At 46.4% G+C, this 25,478-nt stretch overlaps 1 protein-coding gene across 3 annotated transcripts in view; it reads right to left on the bottom strand.

Moving 5' to 3' along the window:
* Positions 1-25,478, bottom strand: part of LOC140219995 (uncharacterized) — a 75,255-nt gene that overhangs the window by 40,687 nt on the left and 9,090 nt on the right. The window contains exons 2-5 of one of the 3 annotated variants that reach the window (XM_072290149.1): positions 24,519-24,630; positions 14,274-14,330; positions 13,390-13,499; positions 10,388-10,562 (exon numbers count right to left, since the gene is read on the bottom strand). In XM_072290149.1, the coding sequence (XP_072146250.1) occupies positions 10,388-10,562; positions 13,390-13,499; positions 14,274-14,330; positions 24,519-24,630 (454 nt within the window). The remainder of the gene's footprint in view (positions 1-10,387; positions 10,563-13,389; positions 13,500-14,273; positions 14,331-24,518; positions 24,631-25,478) is intronic. The other 2 variants (XM_072290150.1, XM_072290151.1) reach the window with 2 other exon arrangements.

The following is a 25,478-nucleotide window of genomic DNA, read 5'->3' as shown; positions in this document are numbered from 1 at the left end:
TCCGCAATGGAAAGTTGTCCCACAGGGGCAGTGGTCGTCTGCATCTTCTGCAGTTCCTCCTTGACGACAGCCCTGATGAGTTCTCGCAAGGCACCAACGTCGTTACCGAGGGTAACAGCAGAGAGCTCCCTTGAAATCACGGCGTCGCGGTTGTTTTGCCTGGCCCGCTGTTGAAGGGCCTTTTCCATAGTACTGGCTTCGTCATGGAACTCTGCAAGTGTCGTCGGCGGATTTCGAATTAGGCCAGCAAAAATTTCCTCTTTGACGCCGCGCATGAGATGGCGCACCTTCTTTGTTTCAGTCATCAAAGGGTCCGCACGTCTGAAAAGCCGATTCATGTCTTTACGTACGCAGTCACTCGCTCATTCGGGCCTTGAATTCGTGCCTCCAACGCTAACTCCGCTCTCTTCTTCCTGTCCGCCCTGGCGAAGGCATTGAGGAAATGCCTACGAAATTCTTCCCATGACGTCAGTGTCGCCTCGTGTTTCTCAAACCATGTTTTCGCGGAAAATTCAAGAGCGAAGTACACGTAACGTAGCTTACGCTCGTGGTTCCAGTCGTTGAGGTTGGCAACCCGGTCAAAATGGTCAAGCCAGTCATCGGCGTCCTCTGAAGCACTTCCGTGGAACAGATTCGGCGTCCGGATGTGAATGACGACAACGTGCGACGCTGCAGGAGTGGCAGGAGGTGGTTGGGTCGTCATTCCAGTTCGTTCAGGTAGCAGACCGTGCTTTGGCTGGAGTCCCTGGAGGCGTCGGCTGGCGCGTACGTGCACAGGGGTAAGCTCGGTTGAACTACTCGCCGGGCTGAGGTCTGGGTTATGCTCCGGAGATCTTAACATCGACCGTACCCAGCACCTCCACCAGAAATGTCACCCAGCTATGGCAACTAAAACAGTTTACCGCCGATAGATTGGGAAAAAACGTCTGCCTTTAGCGATGGCTGGTCCTCGGAGAGCATGCGCGCAACCACGAACTTCGTCGTTCTCGCCTTAAGGGTCCCGTGTCAACACGTGCAAACCTATTTCGCGTGAATATTGCATTAAGGATGTCTTAATATTTTAAGTTCTGCTTCTTGACAATACGTTTAACGATGAGTTATAAACGACTGGCTATAATCTGATGAATAGGTTTCCAGAAAAGATGCATCATAAATCTTAAAAACCGAAAAATGGCATTTTGAGAAAACACAAGGTTTAGTTTCCACGTTAACCACAAGAGCTAGAACGTTCCACCAGAATGAACACAGGTTTTCGCTTTCTTTCCATCAATCCCCCGAGCCTTAGGGATCAGGATTAGTTTCTTTCTGCGCCATTCATTGGCAAGCGTAGAGCTGCAGCCCTCTCTTTGCCAAGTTAGAGAGATATCGCGGAATACAGGTTGTGTGATGCCACGTGCACTCACTCAGAACTTTAGGCTGCATATTGATCACTGTCCCTTGCTTATGTGCTTCCGGCGTTTTTGGGACAGAGCGTAGAGAATTGCGCGCGGGTGAAATGCGACAAACATCAGCAAAGCAGTCCGTGACGGCGACGCAATACACTACAGCAGCCCATTCACTATGAACATTTGCAGTGCCAGGTAAAAAACGCGCCGTAAAGGAAATGTATTTCTCATATGAAGTCGCAATAAATTAAGCTTGAAAAGAAGCTGTTGAACGCGGCTAAGACGACATGAACACAGAAGCAGCGTGTTTTCAAATACATTAATCTGCGGATTTGGCATCATTTTTAGGTGGCTTGGATTGGTCATCCACGCTCGCCGTTATTCTACCATGTTCCTCAGGATTTGCATGCTTTTCTGACACTAAAACGTAAAATTCAACTTTTTTGCTCTGTCTATCCTGCCATCCCCTATTGACACCGTGTCTGTTCTTATTTCTAACATGCTGACACTAGCGCTGTGACACATTTTTTTGTGTTTTTAGTGTTTGCACGGGCTCCTTCACTACTCTTCCCGGTAGAATTAGGCTAAGCAGCATGTGCTGGGTTTCATGCAATGAGATTTTATGTCTGCACCGCTTTTTATGCAGTTACATCGTGTGAAAGGGGCACGTAATCGTTCAGGCGGCGTGTCGGAAAGACGGCTGCATATGCAGTTGCAGCCTGTCAGGAACCTGCAGGAAGCTTGTTGGGGAGGTATGTCGTCGTGATGACCTGAAGAGACAATGGTCAGGGGCCCACTTCACAAAGCTGTTCTTTCATAAGTGCTCTTTGCCACTACCCGACGGCCTTGGCTAACAACTTAGCAAGCATCCGAATTAGCAGGCACTTGCTCTTGCAAATGATTCTAGCCAAAGAGGTTTATGCGAGTATGGACCCTGATGGTTTATGTATGTACACGTAAGCTTTGCGCTCCAACCTAATCAGCTCAACCTTGGCATCATAGCGTACAGTGCATGACTTTGGCCTGTTTCAACTTTTGGATATTTAACTCCCTTGTTTTTCAATAGCGTTCGAGCCCACCCCTCCCTGGTCGAGTGCGTTCAGGGTAAGTGTGTTCCCCTTGTGCACCCATGCGTGCGATCATGCCACGTAGTGCCGGGTCACGTGATAGGCGCAGTTAGCGGTACTACGTGTCGAGTGTCGAGTGTGCGCCACTTCTAGGAGGCATACTTGCGCGAGTGACCAGATGCTCCGCTTCAACGACTTGCTGTGGAGTCGAAGCTACGGGTGGCACCGTGGCAAGCGGAGTCGCCCATTTATATAGTTTAGTTATTCGACACCGCCTATGCTGCATACTTCTTGTGGCGTAAGTAAACTGAGTAAAGATGTTCCAAAGCTTTGTTACGCGCTAAATATCAATGCAAAAAAAAATACTTTAGTGGAAAAACTACTGCCGCGTTTCCTCCAAGGAGTGTCATCATCATGGACATTGCAATCTATCAAAATCGGCCGAGAATGGCTTCTCTAAAAAGGCAATCGTGACTGGCTCTCCTGCTAACAGTAGAGGTTCCAGCGGGCGTCGAAAGTCTCGTCGTCTGCTACCACCAGCAGACAGCGCGGCCTCAGGTTCTGCTACAGATGCTTGTAGTGCACGTCAATGGGTGGCGCTGGGAACAGCGTGCGTCTGTTGCTGCACGTAAGCGCCACCCTTCTACAATGCACAAACAGTGTTGTTAGCACTGATTCACCATCATGTCTGTCACAGTGAATGAGAGGGTGGGAAGTGTAGGGGGTTGGGTAACGGCTAGGTCTCACCTCCCCTTCTTCGATAGATTCGCCCAGCACAGCTTTGCACGAAGACAACAGATAAAGGAGCGAGAACATCCCTTTCCTCTCCTGGATTTACCCGTGCTTAGGAAGGCAGTGAACGCCACCAAATAGACAACCTTCTCATCAGGATGAACGGTTTCCCATAAATCGTGGCCCGCGACTCCCGGTGAAGTTGATCTGCACCCGTACTGATATGTGCAGCCCTTATTTATTTATTTATTTATTTATTTATTTATTTATTTATTTATTTATTTATTTATTTATTTATTTATACATACTGCAGCCTCAATGAGGCTATTGCAGGAGTGGGATGAACATACAAACATATATAAACAAGCTTGCGTGAATTGTTTCAGTGGTAGTGAACGGATGTTGCACTGTAAGGTATTCCAGACTTCAATTGTTGATGGAAAACAGCTGGTGTTTAAAGAAATCAGTGCGGGCAGAAAAGGTTGAGATATTCAGAGAATGGTGACCCTCGTACATTATTGTTTCGAAAAAGTCAAATAGATATCTAGAGAGGAGAGGAGAGGAGAATTGATTAACATGTGAAGGAATTTTACGCATTCAAGTCTGTGACGCTCCGCAAGAGCAGTGAGACCAAGTAGGGGAAGAGAGTTAGACTGCGAAACTTCCTTGTCATATCTCCTACAAACAAAACGCACCACCTTTTCTTGCACTGATTCTAGTTTTTTGACGTCACAGTGTTTGTATGGATTCCATACAATGCAGCCATATTCGAGGATGGTGCGAATGAGAGTCTTATAAGTAAGAAGTTTAGTTTCTTGAGGAGTGAGACGCAGCGTACGGTATAAGTAACCTAGTCATTTAAGGGCCTTGTTACCGGTTATATCAATGTGTTTCCGTCATGACAAATCGTGTGTTAGTAGGATACCTAAATATTTGAATTCGAAGACCCTAGTTAAAGTAATATTGTTAAAGCCATAGCCAAAGAAGGAATGGGATGAGCGTCACGTAAAGGACATGGAGACAGTTTTGGAAAAGTTGATATTCATTCGCCATGCTTTGGACCAGTTACAGAAGTCAGCAAAATAGTTGTTAAAGACAATATGACCAGTAGGAAATTTAATGGTATGATATAAAACGCAATCATCTGAAGAAAGGCGTATTTTAACTGAGGTGTGTACGGGGAGATCATTAATATAAAGCAGGAGTGAAAAAGGACCCCGTACTGAGCCTTGGGGAACCCCCTGATGAAACAGGCATTTAGGGTGAGTTAGTAGAGTTGAAACATACATATTGCGAACGCTGGGAAAGAAAGTCAGGTATCCAGCCAACCAAGGATGCATATTTTTTTAAGTATAGCGAACAGCTTGTGCATAAGTTTAGGGTGTGACACAGTGTCGAAGGCCTTTGAAAAGTCTATAAAATAGTATCAATCTGGTCACCTATGTGTAACGAGCAGCTTATGTCATGAACGAATTCTGTCAGTTGAGTTTTAGTGCTAAGGCTGTGGCTTGTTTTCAAAAACATTGTTCGTGACTGCATTCAGCGTTTTCTACCAGTGATATGCAAGAAGTCAGACAATGACAATCCCTGGATTACGCGAGAAACTTTGCAATTGCAGCGCAAGCTCAAGCGATTAAAGAAAATAAACAAAAATATCCAGCTCAGCCTTTTTAGAGGCAAAAATTCATGAAGTTTCAGAGAAATCAAAACAGTGCATTCTGAAAGATAAAGAAAAATACTACAATAAACAACTTCCGGATTTTATAAAAACTGCACCTGAAAAGTTTTGGCGGTCAATTGCACCAGTTTCTCGTTCTACCGATGCATTTATTATAAATGGACAACATGTAAGTGACAATGTCCAGGTTTCAGCAGCATTTATTAACACCTTTAAGAAAGTTTTCACGAAAGATCACGGGCGTCTCCCACCCTTTAGCATGTCCCTTCCTTCCATGCCTGATGTTATAATTTCTGAAGAGGGTGTTTTTAATCTATTATTAAAACTGGATATTAAGAAATCACCTGGACCAGATGATATTCCGAATGCCTTCCTTAAACAGTATGCAGAGTGGTCTTCAAAGTATTTGTGCCTCCTATTCACTCGATCATTGAAAGAAGGTGTTCTACCGTGTGATTGGAAAACTGCTAGAATTAAGCCTTTGCATAAAAGTGGAGAGAAGATGTGTATTGAAAATTATCGCCCTATTTCATTAACTTCGACAACGTGCAAATTATTGGAACACATCATTCATAAGCATCTAACTAATTTCCTCGACGAGCATAATGTACTGGCAGCTGTTCAACACGGGTTCAGACGAGGGTATCCACATGCACAATCCATGATTTTGCGACAGCAATCAACGAAGGAAACCAAACTGATGTTATCTTTATGGACTTTCGAAAAGCTTTCGATAAGGTTTCGCACAATAAACTACTTCACAAACTCAGTTTCATTATAAATAATAAACAGATATTAACATGGATACAATCGTACCTATCTGATCGCCGTCAGTTTGTCGAATTTGTCGAACTGCATAGAACTTGCTCCAATTACGTTCCTGTCGATTCTGGTGTTCCCCAGGGATCCGTCCTCGGCCCCCTACTGTTTTTAATGTTTATTAATGATATTGGTTAAAACCTGTCAGTACGTGTTAAGTTATATGCGGACGACTGCGTACCGTATCAGAAAATAAGTTCGACTGATGATCAAATTAGGCTGAATAATGATTTTGCAAAAATAGTTTCTTGGTGTGAGAAGTGGCAAATGTCAATTAACTTTGAAAAAACCGTATTTATGAGAATAACACTTAAGATCCATCTTCTATATTACTACACTGCTAATAATAATTTTCTTCATGAAGTAACAGAATATAAGTATCTAGGTCTATGGGTCTCTGATAACCTTTCTTGGACCAGACATGTCGACTATGTTTCAGCAAACGCTCTCCGAAAGCTTTTTTTCTTACGACGCTCGCTTAAGCTAGCAACCCCTGGTACACGCCTCCTTGCCTACAACACTATTATTAGACCAATCTTAGAATATGCAGTAATTATCTGGGACCCTTTTACAAAGGTAAACATAAATAAACTTGAAAGAATCCAAAAGAAAGCAGTAAGGTTTATATATAACACTCACGGGCGAGCATCAGTCAGTGACCTCCTCAAAAAAAGCGGTTTACCCTCTATTCCTAACAGAAATCGCATATGTCGCTTAAAGTTTTTCTATCAATTAATTCATAATAATCTCAAAGTTGACACCTCCAATATCCTTACCTATTCCTCGGGGTACCAAACTAGAAATCGCCATTCTCTTTCTATAACACCATTAAATCCGCGAGTTAATTGTTTTAAATATTCCTTTTTTCCAAGGACCATCACTGATTGGAATAACCTCACGGCTGATGTTGTCAGACAGACATCATTACATTCATTTCAAGAGCATTTGAATTTATTGTTGTTAATTGACCTTGTCGCTGCATTCTCTTGTTGAATTTCTATGTGCAATTTTGTTTTCTTTGTGTCTGTAATTCTGTATCTTAACACAATGTTTCCCACCTACTATGATCTTGTGTACAAGATCGCAGTATTCATAAAAGAAAGGCCGCGTCTAAAACCATGCTGGAATGTGCATAAAGTTTTGTTAGTTTCAAGAAATTCCAGAATATATTTAATGATAATGTGTTCGAGTAATTTACATGAGTATGCTGTTAGGGAGAGTGGCCTATCGTTAGATAACTGAACGTTACCCCACTTCAATAAGCGCAGAATCGAAGCAAGTTACCATGAGTGAGGAAGGGTGGCAGTTAAGAGAGATTTTTTAAGGATAATTGTTAGATATCTGCTGCACCAAACAGAGTATCGAACGAGAAAAACAGTCTGGATACCGTCAGTACCACGCGACTTCTTGGTGTCTAAGTTGAGGATTAAGTTAAGTACACCCTCAGGAGTCGGTGATATATCGTCGATTGGAGGGTATGGTTCGGAATCAAAAACAGGCGTTAAAGAGTTGCCAGTCGTAAAGACAGAGTGGAAGTAGGTGTTAAAAGAAGAAGCTATTCTCTGCGAATCAGAAACTGCAACATTCGTAATTTTTAACGTGTCCGAGGATGACCCAGGTGGTAGGATAGCTTTCCAAAATTTTCGGGGATTAGCCATCAATAATTTAGGCAAGGTTACCTTGTAAGGAAATTCTTTTGCAGCAACCATTTTACAACAGAGTTCCTTTATGCGCTATGGAATTGCATGTGTTTTGCTGAGTCATCAGAACTTTGCGATCGACGTAATCTGGCCACACGACGTGATAAATGCAAAAGGCCCCTAGTCATCCAAGGAATTTCAGTGTTTGCTTTTTTTGTTTTTAAACGAATAAAAAGGTTGATACACTTAATGACAAGATTTTCGAAGAAACCTGTCGAGGTATTAGTATCGCTAGTGATTACTTAGTTCAATCTCATTAAAAGAATCACATGGGGCATCTGTTATTGCCAAATCATCGGCGCGGTTAAAGTAAGGAAATGTGCCGTAGATATAGCGGGATTTAGGTACGATGCCTGGAGCTGAAATTAACACAGCATTATGGTCAGATATTCCATCAATAACATCGCATTCATAACGGGCATTAAAAAGAGATGTAGTAACAAAGACAAGATCAAGGACTGAAGTTTGTTGAGTGAAATCCTGAACGATCTGGTGCAGGCCACAGGACAACGAAATGTGGACCAAGTCCCGCAGGATAGCTACTTCGTGTCCGCTTGCTTTCATGGAAGACCAATGAACACCAGGACCATTAAAATCGCCCATGCAGATAACGTTGGATGAATAATTATGACTATCCAAAAATTCACATAGATTGTGTAAATGCTCAATATTAGAACCAGATGGACGGTAAGCGACATTTGTAATCAAAGACATATATTCAAGTTGAGCTTTACACCACAAAGACTCAGTATCAGGTGCGGCAAGGCATAGAGTTTCCACCAAAAATTACTAGAGGGAACTCTGGCGCTGCAGTCATTGTCCTACCATGGGAATGATGGGAAGTACATGGATTTGTCTGATCTTCGTGCTTGTGGATCCAGACGTTCTTGTGGCTTTGTTATATTACGCTATATAAATCTTACTGTCGTATATTTCAGCTCAATCTATATTCTTCGAAGTGCAGAAGATGCTGTGAACGCGTACAATTGCTATGAATTGCAACGATTGAGCTTGTCCAGGTGGCCAAATCGAAACGCGCCAAGCGTCTCAAGGCACTGGCATGCCCGCAATAAATTCATAAGGGCGTTTCATTCGCTTGTCGATACATGCGTCCGTGGCTTAATGGTTTCAATATCAGGCTTACCTGCTAGAGTCCCTGTGTTCGAATCCTGCCGTCGGGCAATTTTAATGATGTTTATTTAATTATTTATTACGCAATACACTGTTGAAAATGACGAGTTTACAAAGTCACAAAGTCGTTTGAAGCCAAAAGGACGAAGTTTAGGCAAATCCATGTACTTCCCATAATTCCCATGCTGGGACAACCGCTCCCATTGCAGCTCCCGTAGACACTAGCGCCAGAGTTCCCCCTAGTAATTTTTGTAGGAAACTCTATGGGGCAAGGAGTACAGAAAAGTGAAGGTGAGATTGAAGAAATAGAGCAAATCCGCCTCCTCTCCCAAATTTTCTGTCACGCCGAACCATTTAGAGTTTGAAAAAGTTACTGATGCCCGGAGGATATTTCCTATTTTTCTAATGTGGTTCCTCTATCTCACCGCACAATGAAAGTTATGTTGTTAAACTAGTTGTTAAGCTAGTATTTAATTTGAAGCTCATTTGACCACTGGGTTCATTGGGAGGACAAAATGCTGCTGTGCTAGCTGCTTTGACGCAGGCAGTTATCACCAAGAAGATTTGCACAAAGAATATAAAAACATGAAGATCAATAGTGTATTGGAATACCATCAATAACGTCATAACATCATAACATAAATAGTGTAGTAGGAATACAGCAGTTTATGTCCTGTAAAAAATAAACAATAGAACGCAGAAGAAAAATAACGTCTTTATCCCACAGTAGACATTCTTGCACCCTTCAGGCTGCCCTTGTGTCTGAGCTAGCCTCAGGCTACGAAAGCAGCCCCGGAGCGCGGACCTCTGGCTGAAAGGACCAGGAAGTGCACGGCCACGACAGGCCTTACAATGGCAGCGAATAATAACTTGCAATAATAGCACGTGCAATTCTTTAACGTGCACCTCAAGCACGGTACGCGAGCGTTCTTGCATTTCCTCCCCAACTAAAGATGCAGCTTGGCAGCGAGTCGAACCTGCGACCTCGTGTTCCGCAGCGCTACGCCGTTAGCCACTTGGCCCATTGCGGCGAGTCCTACAACGTCTGTCCTGCCTGAAAATTGCATGGTGGTAGAACCGAATATCAGGAGCAAATTATAGCACTAAAACAGCTTTGGATTCGGTTGCAGTAATTCCTAAGTGGTAATGACATCTCTACTAGATAAAGTGTTAAATGGTACATGGCTTCAGAAAAATAGTGAAACTTGAAAAAAAATTTGAAATGTTGCAATGCCATCAGCTTAAGAATGGGTTTTATTCTCGGGGGTCACAGAGATGATCATTTTTATATACCCTATAGGAACGCTAACATGGCTGCCTCGAGGAACGCCAGCAGTTACGCGTTGAATAAAGAATTCGTGATCACTCACGCATACGTGCAAAACCGAGGGAAAGTATTAGGACAACGCGTGTTATATTGCATTCTAGGGACACCGGTCGACCAAAGTCTTCCTTCACATATATTCTTTGCAACGTCCTGCAGCGTTGACTCAATGGCTATGGCTTAGATATCAACAGTTCAGTATCTAGCTGAGGAACCCAATGTCTTGCGTTAGGCTCCTGACTCCGAAGGCCCTAATCGTATCCAGGCGAATGCAAGAAAGGCTCCGCTGCCTTGACTTATCTGCGCGCGATGGAAATTAGCGACACGAGGGAGAAACATGCGGAATAAATAGCGTGCAAAGCGAACCATCTGGGCTGCGGTACCAATGAAGCTGATAACGCTTTGTGCACAATGATTCTCTAAGAAACTTGCCCTGCAGCTTTGCAGGTTGGCTATTTCACACCACATCGTGCACACACCCGCTGCCATCTCATTTTAATCTGTTCGGACAAAACGTGCCACGTCACGGCCTGCAACCGCGGAAGACGTACCTGTCAAAGCTTTCCCGATGATGCTAAGTCTATCACTGGGTGTTGACACAGGATCCCTTTTTTCTTGACTGGAGCGAGAGTTAGGTTGCTCTGCAGCCGTGATATCATTTACTGCTTGCTGTCGTTGCTGCGTAATCGCAGTCTCAGCCGGAACACTCGAAGGCAACGGTGAATGCTGCATGAGAAAAGACCCGAGGTTAGGCGAGATTCGGGGCTTCGCTAGAACATCCTCATTTGTGTGACAGAGAATTATCCGCAAAGCGCATTACCGGGTCCTTTTACACCGTGCAACGGCCACTCGTCTGCAATCTACGTGTACTGCAACAAAAGGCGTGCCAAATAGTGACATTGCGTCGAAAAGAGTCCTTTGTTCAGGCCGAATGAACAAATTGGGCCTGAATAAGGACAAAGTGAGACTTTATGAAGGCATTATATGATAAAAATGTAATGCTCCTATTTGGCACGCATTCTTTGCAGTACGCGTACTCCAGCCAATCTTAGAGCAATGCGGTCACCCGGTTGGAAAATAGCGTCGGCCTCTACTGCAATACATGTTGACATACATGTCCACAATGGTCTACTACGTGCGAAAATGAGGCAGCAGCGTTTAATGGATAAATATCTTCATTCTGCGCACTGAAGGCATGGATTTCGCTACTACTACACAGTACAATAGAGCCCCGCTAAGCGAGAGAGAATCTTGGTTCGAGCTAGTTGTTATGTTATACGTCAGAGAACAAGCGGCGCAAAACGCACCAATGACAGGGGGTAGCGCGTTTTTGTAAACTTATTGCATTGAGACATCTACAGCTGGCAGAGTTGATACATATATTGAGCGCGCTTTGAGCTAACCTCATCGGGTTCATCGGTATACGATCATCATGAGCCCAGACCGTCATGACTGGTGCTATGTGCGGCCTCGCCTAATACAGGCGTTGGGTCTGGTTCCGTCTTTTTAAATGGTGAAGCACTATATATATATATATATATATATATATATATATATATATATATATATATGCTGCTCTGAACTACAGCAACAATTTAAGTGCCGGATTTTTGCAAAGCTGCTAAGTATTACAATAGTAACGTTTTCCCGTAAGTCGCAAAAGTGATACGACATTTGTTTGATTCACATTTATAACATGTGCACTTTCGAGAACTGAGATGTTGCGGAGATATGGATTTGTAAAATTTCGGCTTGACTTTATTTATATACTAACATTTACTAGATGTAACAGAATTAGAACTCTAACTGAAAAACCTGTTTCCCCAAGTTCGTAGAATTAACATTTCTCGCTTAAGTACAACATTTCATCGAATGAATGAAGCGGTTGCATAATGAGAGCATTTCTGCGTAGCCTTATCCTAGGGCGAGCCCTTTCAGGAATATTCCTTCATTTTTTTTTTCACTTATACTTTCACCCCCAATCGCGCTGAATAAACGAAGCTGTCTTGCGTTTGCGCCTTCGTCCAACGTCCATAAGGAATGAGATAAGGCCACGACCGCGAGGGCATGACGACGCGCACTGACGACGACAGAATAAGGAAAGACGTCGATGGAATGATGAAGACGGTATGACGACGACGGCATCACGACAGTGGCATGACGATTCTGAAATAATCGTCATGCTATCACGCCGACAGCGTGACGGTGACCGTATGAGAGGACAATGGGACGATGACAAGCATATGATGACGACGCTATGACGACAGTTGGATGGCGATAGCGTGGCGACGTTATGACGAGAATCTCATGACAAAGCTGGAACGATGACCACGGAACGAACACGACGACACCTTGACGAAAGTACGAAACTACGACAACAAATCCCCGAAGAAATGACGACAACGCCTCAACGATGTCGTGACAACGGCGGCATATTCACCGTTCAATGACGATAGCATTATTACGGTGGAATGGCAAAGAAGGAATGACGGCGAGGGAAAGCCGTAGGCGGTATGACGACGATGGCAGGATGATAACTGGATGACGTTTCTGAAGCGATCACAATTGTCTGATGACAGCGTGACGACGACGACTGTGCGAGAACGACGGCTTGACGACGATACAGGACGAGTGGAGGGTGACGAAGCTGACGTGATAACGATGGAACGACCCCGATGGCTTCACGATCGAGAGCACTAACTTACAGTTCGCAACATATACTATACAACTATATATACACTATATAACTTATAGTTCGCAACTTATATTTGTAATAATAAATTCGACTGGCCGCTACCGCACTCCGTGTCGGTTTGTAACGATGCGGAAAACTCTCTGGATCGTAGACACTGAAAGCCCGCCCAAGCTGAACGTTCAGTGGTTCCCAGAACAATCGTAACAGACATGTGACCAGAATTCTGTCAGATCTCGGTCGCCCTCCCGGCCGCCCCAAGATGAGAGCGATGACAGCGCGCCGTTTTGAATGAACCAGGCCCCGAATGTTCTGAGCGGTTGATTTCTCCTAGCCAAATGTAAACTGCAAAGTCAGTGTGCACTAGTGTGCTTGTAAGGGATGAGGCAAATCGCCATTAGTGCCAAAAGCTTTCGAGCTACGAAGCTTCATCCATACCGCGGTCGAATGACAAGCTGGATTAATCACGCAAGGGCTTTGAAAGTTTTTTGTACGGACAGTGCAGTAGGTTTTAATTGTTGCTTTGACGTCAGTCATTTACGAGTGGGCTTTGAACATCACAGTGTATTACCACAATAGGAATATGTGGGCTTCATTCGGTGCGGTACGTAGCTGAAAGAATCGCTCTCTGCAACTAACTGGTTTTTGCTTTACATCAGCAGACACTTGGCAGATGGACGACAGTGATCGACAAGTGTGATGTGTCAGGATAAATTGTAGTGCAGAAATCGTCTTGCTGTTGACAGAAGGCAATTACTAAAAAAAGTGAATCATATACAGTCCACTCCAATGTTGGCATTCGCATACGGCCAACACAACAACAATAGAACTCCCTGTGCACATTATACTAAGCCAGCTCACCATGAAGCACCCCGTCATGTCCGTTAACGACGCCTTGCTGAATGCAGCATTCCAGGGGGAACTGTTGGAAACGCCTCCGCCTCCGTTAGCTGTCGCCGATGTCATGGGTGCTGGGCAAAATTAAAGTAATAAATAACAAAGTTTAATGAAAGCTGATTCACTGTATGGAAATGGTGATAGCGCGTGAAAAATACCATTGCTAGTTTCTACTAGTGAAGTTTTCTTTCTGCGAAACAAAGATACCCGCTTGACTCAAAATTTGAAAATCTAGAGTGGCATCCTGCCAACAAGAATCCGTCCAAGGAGCCGAGACATCCTTCGTTCATTTTCTTGAGTGTTTGGCACAAGGCTGCGTCATGGAAATGTCTAGGCACGTCGATGTACCATGGGTAGTAATAAAACGAGTGAACTGGACACACAGGGAAACGCTACTTGGAACAGTCTCTTCTTGCGACCCTGTGCCACCTTGTGCACTACTAGCGACAGCGTAATCTAAGCATATCAGCGCGCTGTACCAGAAAAACGGAAACACTCGACAACCTATCAAATTGAGTCAACTCCGTGCTGGCACTGCAAGGAACTCATTTTCTTTCGATTTTAGCGAGAAAAGTGGCATTCTCACACACATTTGACTAGAGAGCCTGCATGCCACTCACGTATAGCACTTGAATTTAGTATCCGCACATTTCACTAAGTCTTTCTATCTCTACCGCTTTAATAATAACCCTAGCTGACTCTTGCGGTTGAAACTTCTGCCTGTATCAAACAACAGATAACAGCAACAAGCCTTACAGTGCATCGCAAGCAAAAAGAAAGAAAATCATGCAGGTGGCTATCTTGCAATACACTGTACAAGGCCTGAAGGAGAGTAGATATGCGCTCACCCGATGTCATCAGGTCGGATGTACCAACATTCATCCGAGCTTCTGCGGCCCGGACGACTGGAAAAATGTACAATGGCGTGTTGTTAAAAACCAAATGCGAAAACAACGTAACAAAGTGTTCACAAAAATAACAAAGATTACGCGCACTATCGGAATTGATACTATAGAAAGTATTTTTCTGGTTTTTGGCGATTCTGCCCCCTCTGCGAGTCTTCGAAGAGTTATCAGATGAGCAAGTGTGTTTGTGTAAGTCAAGTAGTTCTCTTTGAGAGGAGGCTGTCTGCGACGAGAGAAGCGAGACGACCATAATGATGTGTGGCGGCGACGGCGTCACGACCACTTGAGCTTTTTTTTTCTTGTTTTTTAAGTCTAGAGCGTTACATCTCTATGTTGCAAGGTCTCGTTGTGAGGTACAGAAAATATTGACACGTGGAATTGTTTATTTTTTACGGTAAGCGCTTTTCACCGCCTAACAAATGTTATCGCTCCGCGCGGGACGCGCCCGCACGCATCCGAAGTTTCTCGAATGTTATCGATTGTTCTGTTGTCACCGAAGTTTGTATAATCTGATTTCATCTGCGACGCGAATTGCGTAGAACTGTCTGGAAGACACGCAGGCTCCACCGATTACTATGGGACCTTCGATTACTCCTGTATAAAGCCGACGCGCTTGACCGGCAGATCAGATTTCGACGATCGCCGACAGTGTTCGCCGCGATTGCTGTGCTTTGAGTGTAACTTGCTTTTGTGGGCACAAGTTAGCCCAATAAAAAGTTAGTTTTCTCATTCACAGTTTTTACAGCTGTATCATTCACCATCACTACTACGTGACATCTATTGGAGGTGCCAGTGCGTTCATGTACCGAACGCCCCTCAAAGCCGCGAGCCAAGCCCTAGCCGCGAAGACAACACCAACGTCAACACCAACACCAGGTTGCATGGGCTGCCCCCGGAGCACGGATTTTGCCTGAGGAGACCAGTAAGTGCACGGCCACGACAGCAGCTACAATGACAGGCCCAGTGTCGCCAACACCGATCGTGCTGCAGCCGCCCAGGGAGCCACCGACGTTCCGCAGTACGACATTCAAGGACCCGGAAAGCTGGCTGAAGACGTATGGGAGGGTCGCTACATTTTAACCGCTCGAACAGCGACGACAAGCTGCGACATGTCTATTTCGCATTGGAAGACGCCGCCGGGACGCGGTTCGAGAATCGACAAGCCACCTAAACGACGTGGGACCTGTTCCGAAGCGGCTTCCTGCAGACATTCACAAGCGTCGCGCGGAAAGAGCGCGCCCAAGCTCTGCTACAAACCCGAATACAGCTGCCCAATGAGACCATAGTGATCTTCACGGAGGAGATGGCCTGTCTTTTCCGGCACACCGACTCGGAAATGGCGGAGGAGAAAAAAGTGCGTTTCCTGATGCGGGGCGTCAAGCATAAACTTCTTGCCGGACTGATCCGCCACCCGCCCAACACCGTAGCTGAGTTTTCTACAGAGGCATCGACGACTGAGTTGGAAATGCCCACTAGGCAATATAACCGCCAAGTGCTCCCGCCGCAGTGTGCTATCCAAGCACTCCGTTCCGACAACCTTCAAGAGACCATCAGGGCCATTGTGCACGAAGAAACTGCGCAAGATCTTCCCTTCGTAGCAACCCCAGGTGGCCTCGGTGACTGGCATTGTCAAGGGTGAACTACATCGATCACTTGGAGTTCCTCAGGGGCAGCCCCAATCACCGCAACCCCAGCCATAACCGTCGCCCGCCGACGCTGTCCACCTCCGCGCCACGCCAGGGCCCCGCAGCGCCGCGATTCGGTCGTCCACCGCCGCCGCTGCCAGCACGCCCGACCGTGGCCCAGCGCAGCGTTCCAAGGAATAGCTACGTTTGGCGCACCCCCGACAATCATCCGCTGTATTATCACTGCGGAAAAGCGAGCCACATCTACCGCCGGTGCACATACAGCGAAATGGGACTACGAGGGTTCGCCGCCAACGCTCCGCGCCTGAAGCAAGTTAAACGCCCTCGCGATATTGCCGACTACTCCGCCGCCACCCAGTGGAGCCCTCGACGACCATCAAGTTCGCCGTTCGACTCGAGAAATCGACGAAATTCTGCTCGACGACATCATCCGGCCGTAAAAAAGCCCATGGGAATCGCCTGTGGTCTTGGTGAAGAAAAAGGACGGAATCCTATGTTTCTGCGTAGATTATCGTCGACTGAACAAGATCCCGAAGAAGGACGTATACCCCCCTCCAACGGATAGACAACGCATTGCATCGACTCTGTAACTATATATACTTCTCGTCAATGGATCTCAAGACTGGCTACTGGCCAGTAGAAGTTGATGAGAGGGATCGCGAAAAGACCGCCTTTATCAGCCAGACGACCTCTATGAGTTCAAGGTCATGCCATTCGGACTGTATTCGACGCCTGCAATATTCCAGCGCGTCATGGAGATGGTGTTAGCGGCATTGAAGTGGCAGACCTGTCTTGTTTATTGGATGACGCCGTCATCTTCGATGAAAATTTCGACGATCACCTTAGGCAGCTTGCGACAGTATTACAGGCCATCAAGTCATCAGGGCTCATTCTGAAGCCGGAAAAGTGCCACTTCGCTTAATAAGAGCTGTTGTTCTTGGGCCATCTGGAGTCCGCCCCGACACGCAGAAGACAGCTGCAATCGCAATGTTCCCGCAGCCTATCGACAAGAAGGCAGTGCGCAGATTCCTTGGCATGTGTGCCTACTACAAGCGCTTTGTTAAGGTCTTTTCACGCATCACTGGGCCGCTGACACAACTAAGAAAATGTGACATCGAGTTCAAGTGGGAAACGCCGCAGGCCGACAAATTTCAAGAACTCAAAGGGCATGCAGTTGCCGTCGGTACTTGCGCACTTCGACGAGGACGCTGATACCGAAATCCACACTGACGACAGTAGCCTAGGCGTCTTTGCCGTCCTAGTACAGAAGAAAGACAGACTTGCACAGGTGATAGCTTACGCTAGTCGGTCGCTGTCAAACGCGGAAGGAAATTATTCTACGACCGAGAAAGAATGCCACGCCATCATTTGAGCTACAGCGAAATTCCGTCCTTACCTAAATGGCAGCCGTTCAAAGTCGTCAGCGACGATCACGCTTTGTGTTGGCTAGCGAACTTAAAGGACCCTTCAGGACGCCTGGCGCGGTGGAGCCTCAGACTCCAAGAATATGGCATCACAGGTAATCTACAAGTCCGGACGAAAACACTGTGACGGCGATTGCCTATCACGCGCCCCCATTGACCAACTGCCACAAGATGACGATGGTGACGACGCCTTTCTTGGAAGCCTTCGCTGGACAGTAACGAGTGGACCCGGAGCTAAAAAGCCTCGTCAAGTATTTGGAAGGGAACATGGACGTTGTCTTCAGGGCATTTCAGCGAGGATTGTCTTTGTTCTCGCTTCAAAGCTACCTACTCGTAAAGAAGACCTTCTCAGCAGTCCGCATCAACTGTCTTCTTTTTCCCTCAGCGCTGAATCTCTAAGTACTGCATACCCTGGATGACGATCCGACCACTAGGCACATCGGATTCTCCCGGACGTTGTCGAGGATACAGGAAAGGTACTGCTGGCAACGCCTGACCACCGACGTCGCCCGTTAACTCATGGCATGCTGAGACTACCAGTGACGCAAGACACCCCCGACAACACCAGCGGGCTTACTACAGCCGATCGAGCCTCCCTGCCGACCATTTCAGTAGACCGGGATGACTTGTTGGGACCCTTTCCGACGTTAACGTCCGGAGTGGATCGTCGTAGCGACGGACTACCTCACCCGCTTCGCTGAAACGAAAGCTCTGCCAAAAGGCAGCGCAGCCGAAGTGGCGAAATTCTTCGTCGCGAAGATCCTGCTGCGACACGGCGCCCCAGAAGTCCTCATCAATCACCGGCAGAGGAACGGCGTTTACAGCGGAGCTCACCCAAGCCATTCTGCAATGCAGCCAGACAAGCCACAAGAGGACAACTGCCTACCACCCACAGACAAATGGTCTTACGGAGCGCCTCAGTAAGACCCTCGCCGACATAGTAGCAATGTACGTCGATGTCGAACACAAGGCCTGGGATGCCGTCCTGTCGTACGTGACCTTCGCTTATAATACGGCGGTGCGAGAAACAACACCGATCACGCCGTTCAAGCTGGTTTACGGCAGGAACCCGACGACGACTCTCGACGCTATGCTGCTGCACGTCACCGACGAAGAAAATCTTGACGTCGCCACGCATCTCCAGCGTGCCGACGAAGCCCGACAGCTCGCCCGCCTGTGGATCAAGAGCCAGCAGAGTACCGACAGCCGACACTACGCCCTTCGACGACGCTACGTCGAGTACCAGCTCGGCAACCGTGTTTGGGTTTGGACCCCAATACGCCTACGAGGGCTCGATGAGAAACTATTACTCCGCTATTTCGGACCCTACAAGATCATCCGGCGGTCTGTCGCACTCGACTATGAGGTCGTGCCAGATGGCATTTCACACACAGCGACGCCGTTCACGACCTAAAATAGTTCATGTTGCGCGGCTTAAGCCGTTCTACCAGCGCTAACGAACTTTGGGACTTTACATAGCTGAACTTTAGGCAGTTTTTGGACTGTGTTACTTTGGAATTCGCTTCTTTGTTTTGTTGGTTTTGTTTAATAAGTGCCCTTTTTGGTTTTGGGTCTCCTGTTTGGTTTGCAGCATCGGGGCTATGCTTTTCGAGAGGGAGGCATTGACACGTGTACTTGTTTGTCTTTATTGGTTGGCCGCTTTTCACAATCTAACAAATGTTATCACTCAGCGCGGGCACACCCACACGTATAGGAAGTTTTTCGAATGTTTTCGATGGCTCTTTTTGCTGTCTGTTGTCTAAATCTTCAGGATGGTCTTAACTGGAACGCTGAAACATTTTCAGCAAATTTTCGGGGCTATCCTGGAAGTTGTGCTGGTCCTAAGGCATCTCCTAAGCAAACATTACGTCACTAATGTAACGTCATGTCTCCTTATATAGTTGAGGTTGGGACAGTCTAAAAAAAATCAGTGCCATTGCACTCTGTGAAGGTGGATAACCAGCGAAGCTTGTCGCAAACGCTAGAGATCAATAGTGAAAGGAAACCGGCTAGGCGTAGCCTTGAAACTTGGTTATTGAAACTGATTTCTATTTTGTGGCTGCAAGATTTGTTTAGCGCTTCTTTTAGACAAGTCATTGCAACTCCTCGTTTTACTAGCTTGGAGTGCGCAGTGTCGTATGAAATTAGCTGCTTGTTGAACCTCGGCTGGTATTCGAAACAGACATGCGTGTTCATCAGAGTGAGATTGAGGTCCAGAAAGCGAATGCTGTTATTACAAGGCCTTTCGCACGTGAAGTTTAGAGCCTCTGATGCATTTCTAAATGTGTTAATTATCGATTCTACAGTGTCATCTAGCCTAGACGCTGGAACGTCGTTAACAACCACGAGGTAGTCATCGACATACCTCATTATAGAAGGAGCACATGACTGATTCAGAATGCTGTTTACACACTTGTCAAAGGCGCTGAGAAAGATGTCTGAAAGAATGGGAGCGAGCGACGATCCAATGCAAATGCCCTTGCGTTGTACATAGTGTTGGTTTTTGAAACTAACGACAGTGGAATGAAGATAAAAGCTTAACAGTTCTAAAAACTGGCCGCTGTTCACTCCGGTTGCACAACTGAACCTAACTTCACCAAAATCTTCGATTTTGTTCCTAATGGCACTGAGCACTCCGTCATGAGGAATCGCATAATACAGGTCTTCAACGTCCAGTGAAAACGCGTACACATTGCTCCAAGTTCCTTGTTCTAAAGTCAGCGCGACTTCTCTAGAGCTCCGCACAAGGAAAGGGTCATCTAGGGGTAACTGGCATAAATGGCGCTTCAGGTAGTGCCCTACTTGCATCTGCCATGTCTTCTTCTCAGAAACAATAGCCCTAAAGGGGCAGTCAGTTTCCTGGGTCTTGCCGGAGAAAAATACTTCCAAGACGCCTACCTCAGCCCGGTTCGCCGCCTTCCGAAGAGCTTCCAGGTTGAAGTTATCAAGCAGCTTGACCGCTTTGGCTTTTTGCTTTTTGTGGTTGAAATCCACGGCCTTGAAATTCTTCTCAATCGCGCTGATGGCCCTCTCTCCGTAGGCGCCCTCGGAAAGGATGACGAAGCCATCATCCTTGTCCGCCTGTACTGCGACGAGGTCATTTTGCCGTAGGAAGCCCGTTACCTTTTTGAAGGGTGGGTTAGGGGTGGTTTTCGAACGCACGGTCCGAAGAAGGGTATTCACTGCGTCACTGGTGGCTCGATCCCGCTCTGCCTCGCCAGCGCAGTTTCCTATTCGCCGGGCCGTAGCGAGCAGCTGGTGCTTCTTGGACGGTGGCTCAAAGCTGTATTTCGTTCCTTTTTGAAGTAGACTCCTAACGTCGTCTGGGAGCACAACATCACCGAGTAGTGTCACTTTAGTTGGCTGAATGTTTCGCCGACTTCGCTTAGTAAGGCCTATTCTTGACCTTTGCCAAAGGAATTCAGTCACTTGTTTGGCAATCCTTTTGGACTGGGCGAATTTCCGGCCGCCTACAACCTGATCCTTGCTTTCGTTGCACAGGACCCAAAGCCAGTCGTTGTACCTGCGTACCTGCCGCCCTTTCTCAGACTTCATTATCCTGTACATCCTTTTGACGTGTCTCCAAGAAGGTTCCAGGCCACCCAGGAAGACTTGAACTTCGGGAGCAACAATTCCCTGTTTGAGGTAGTGTGTCACTATCCGAGACTGACAGGAGTTGATTGCGATGAGGTTGATGCACGTGGCGATGGGACATGGTTGAACTTGTGAAGACAGGAAAGAGCCCAATGTAGAAGAAATCTGAAGCAGCAGAAGCTTGATGTGGGCGAGTTGGTTGAGCATACTTGATGAAAAAAGAGAGCGCTACGAAGACGAAGACGAAAGAACAACATGTACGACAGACAAGGCGCTACTTCCAACTAAATGTTTTTTGAAGAAACAGAACTTTAAATAGATGCAACCAAGGATGGCCCATCGTGACATCACGACCTCCCTATCTCTTCAGAAAAGCTATCTCCTTTTTGGTAAGCGTCACTGAAGGGCAACTAATGCACGTGCCCTCGGCCTTTGCAATGTAAAAAGCTTCCAATATCTCCCGTTCTAGTCTATCTCTAGACCATGCCAGAAACCTGGTGTCGCGAAGATACGGACGGCAATTGTGACGTTTACAGTGTTCTGCCAGATGGCCCCCCGCATTGTTATTTACGGCCCAATTGTGCTCAGCGCCCTTTCATTAACACTTCACCGCACTCCGAGGGCATACACGGCCTCACCGTAGCCAAGGCGATCGTGCGTTGGTCGACGTCCCGCAGTGCAGTAATGGTTGTGAGGTCACTCGAAAACCAGAAGCGCTCGCACACAACACAGGCCGCACAAAATTGGTGCCCTACAAACTCCCTCTGAAACCGGGCCGTTGTTCCGTGAAACGTTCCAAGTTTGCGGGAACATGGATGGTTCGCATTTCCTTCAGCGTCGTGGTCCTGGCGGGCAGCACACTTACGGGACTGCCACCACGGGAGAGGAGAGGGAAAGGGAAGGAGACACGCAAGCGCTTAGAGCGCCGACAAAGAGGGATCGGTGTGAACATAGACATGGCCGATGCGTGTAAGCGTAGTATCTGTTCTTATCAACTTAATATCTGATACGGGCTGTGTTGGGACCTAAGTTATCAAACTTGTTTTTGCATGTTGGTGGACTGCTTAAAGGGCAACTTCGGCGATTTCTCGATGTCCATTGATCTTAATAAAATTTTGAATGCATGTTCTCTTTTGCACTCTGATTATGCCAGACTGTGCCAGACTATATGGCTGCAAGTCATTTAGTTCGCCTCAATATGCAATTTTAAAGATTGATTGCGTCCCCGACTCATGACTTTCTACTGGTCACCCTGTGTGTGTGACGTCAGAGACTACACCACCACTGCCGCTGAAATCGTCGCCTAAATCTCCGCTGTCTAGTTTGGAAACTCCGTAAAAAATCCCTGTGGCGTCAGGAGACATCACCAGCTTCGCTTCTTCGGCGTTAACGCCAAGTGTACTGCGTGTTTAGCACGCGTTCTGCGTCTTTGCATTATGGTAGTGTAGGATCTGACGTCATTGACTCATCGTGCCGTCACACGAATAAGCTACCCGTTTCGGTTTCTGTATCTTGTTTATTAGTCATTTAATATTGTTAATGAATGTCTAAGCGAATTCAATCAACCTACCGATGACAGGACTGTAAATGCCATTTAAAATGACAATATCCTAGTGTGGTTAAAAAAACGCCGGAGTTGCCCTTTAAAGCCTGCTTCACGTACGCCACGGGTGGCCGAGGATTGACCTATCTTCTGGATCGGCCCACGTATGAGGTGAAATTCTCGATCTACACGGTTCGATAGACGTGCGCAATTTTCTCCAGAACTTAGGCGTATAGTGCTTCGACTTAGACAGAATGTTTTCCGTAGAAGGAAAAAAAAAACACCTGGTGTATAAAAAGAGAAAGTTGCACGCCACATTTCAAACACGCATGACAGCTAATGATGTTATAAAGGTAACGGCCAATGTCAAACATGCGTTGTAAGAGAAGGCCAATCCGGCCCCTCCGCAATTGAAACCGCGCCGCGTTGTAAACTGCGCTTTTATTGACTGTTGCTAGCCGTATGGCTTTCCTGCACGCCTTCCGCCAACGGCGACATCTCAGTTGCTATATGGCATTTGGCGCAAAGTACGAGGCCGTGAAAGCGATTCCCGGCCGAGCCGGCTAAATGTTTGTGGCAGCAACGCGCGATAAAGTTAAAAGAAACAAGATGAAAAGACTTCGTATACTTCAATTTAGGCCCACGTTAAACATCTCCAGGTGGTCAAAATTAATTCGTGGCCACCATCCAGGGCATCTCTCTACGATGTCCCAATGTTGCTTGGATACGTTAAACCCGGTGAATCCATCAACGCAGCATTTCTCGGCTCATACAGCCTCCAGCCCGCTTGTCGACAAGCGTGATCACGAGCAAGCGCACAGACACACATACAGGACGGTCATTCTCAAATCTTATGGAATTCTGAAAAAAAAAGCCTGTTGCAGATAAAACAATTCTAGCCCTTGAGCTGGATTATTCAGGAAGGCGGTCATTACCTGCACGAGAAATCGAAACACACATTCCACTAATTAACAAAATCGACTAATTCTCTTTTGAATTATATACTTTACGGGTCAGAGTGCAGTCTACGAATTGTAGCCGGTGAGTTTACAAGGCGTATCCACTTCGAATAAATTTTCAGAATGACGCCAGTCCGGACATATGCGCCATCAAACTAGCCGTAAGAATTCACTGTTGTTCCATTTACTGTTTTTAACACAACGCTCTTTTATGCATTGAAGCACAAAAGTAACTGGAACGCTTATGTATTTCGTTCCACCACTTTGGGAAATATCTCTAAACTGCTGTCATCCTCTAAATTAATTTCAAGGCAATAGGTCTTGAAAGCTCACCATCTCCAGTTCGTGAATTAAAATACCCTAAATTATATTTGAGTGATGTGTGCCGCGTACGCCAGCGGGAGAGGGCCACCCTGACGCACATCCTGTGGGATCGCACCAAGTTCCCCAATGAGGCTACGACAAGTACAACGATTCCGCCGCGACTCGCGGCTGCGGCGGAATGCTACGACCACGAAAGCCAAACCTGGGCCGTCCAGCAGGTCTCGGCGGCTCTTGAAAGACAAAGGCCGAGCGAAACCGACGGAACGTTGCCCCTCAGGGCGACCGACCGCGGGAGTAACACGCGCTGGAGTTGAGCAGAGACCACCCGCTGAGAAGACGTCAGGGCCCGCGTCACGGCGCCATTCAGTCATGGTGTCGTTCTGCAGGCGACTACATGAAGTTCTCTCTCTCTCTCTCTCTCTCTCTCTCTCTCACGAAGTAATAAAATAAGAAGTTGATTAGTGAATTTTTGTTAATTCGTTCGATATGTCTTTCCATTTCTCGTGCTAGAAATGACCACCTCTTCGAATTACCCAGCTCAAGGACATGAAATATGCTATCTGCCACAGCTTATCTTTAAGAATTCAAACAAAAAACTTTAAAATGACCACCTTGTATATCTACACACAATCAACGAACGATGGCCAGCCCCGTTCAGTGCATAAATCAAGCTAAAAGACGTGGCTGACTGAGCTCACCTTGTGGCCTGTATATCTGTAGGGCTGGTTTAGAAATGCCCACTCGGCGGGCGGACACACTGGTATTGACGCTCTCGAGAGATTCTTCCTCGAGCTGCGAAAAGGGTTGCCGCTAGAAAATGTAGCGGCAGTACGAATGCAAAACAAAAGTATATATATATATATATATATATATATATATATATATATATATATATATATATATATATATATAAACAGCGCGTCAAGTGGACATCAATAAATGAATCGCTTTTTTTCAGCTTGCTGTGAAATTAAAATATGTATCTTTTTTTCACCCTCTGTAACTTTTCTTTCCGTCTTTCCTTTTTTTTTCATTCTTTTCTTTTTCCTTTCCCCATTCCCTTTGTTTGGTGCAATTCCGGCGTAATATTCGCAATCATACAGTTACGGTTCGGCCAGCAAGACTTGCTTCTCGTTTCATATTTCAGGTAACATTTTGCTACTGCTAGCATACATTTGTGGCTTACGATAATAAACAAACACTCTGTTCAACAATATGCAAAAAAAGTAATTTAAGAAAGCCGCACTTTCGCCCGAAACGCGAAGCATCGATTGCGATAGCAAATTAGTGGACAGCTATACGAAGTAACGACAGTAGTTTTATCGGCCGTGTACACTTGCTAACATAGGCATACTGACGAGACGTTCATTTGAGGGATCGCCAGTCGTTTGTGCGCCGGCGCGAGTAAGAGCGGGCGCGAGACAGAAAATCTGGGGGATGTTGCTCCTTGAACATATGGCTCTGCCGAGGTACTACGGAGGAAGTTTCTTAGCGCGTGTTGTAGGCGCTTGTCCATAGGTGTGCCGGCATCCCTCCGACGCTGGCTGCCGGCGCGGTGAAGTAGGTGAAGCAGCGGGCTCAGTCAGTCGTGGGGTATCGTAGCTTTCTCGCTCATTACGGCGATGTACCGTGTAAATAACATTACAGATGTTTCTATG

This window comes from Dermacentor andersoni, chromosome 8 (assembly GCF_023375885.2).
Source record: "Dermacentor andersoni chromosome 8, qqDerAnde1_hic_scaffold, whole genome shotgun sequence".
Taxonomy (NCBI): Eukaryota; Metazoa; Arthropoda; class Arachnida; order Ixodida; family Ixodidae; genus Dermacentor; species Dermacentor andersoni.
This window is presented reverse-complemented; position numbering and strand designations above follow the sequence as displayed.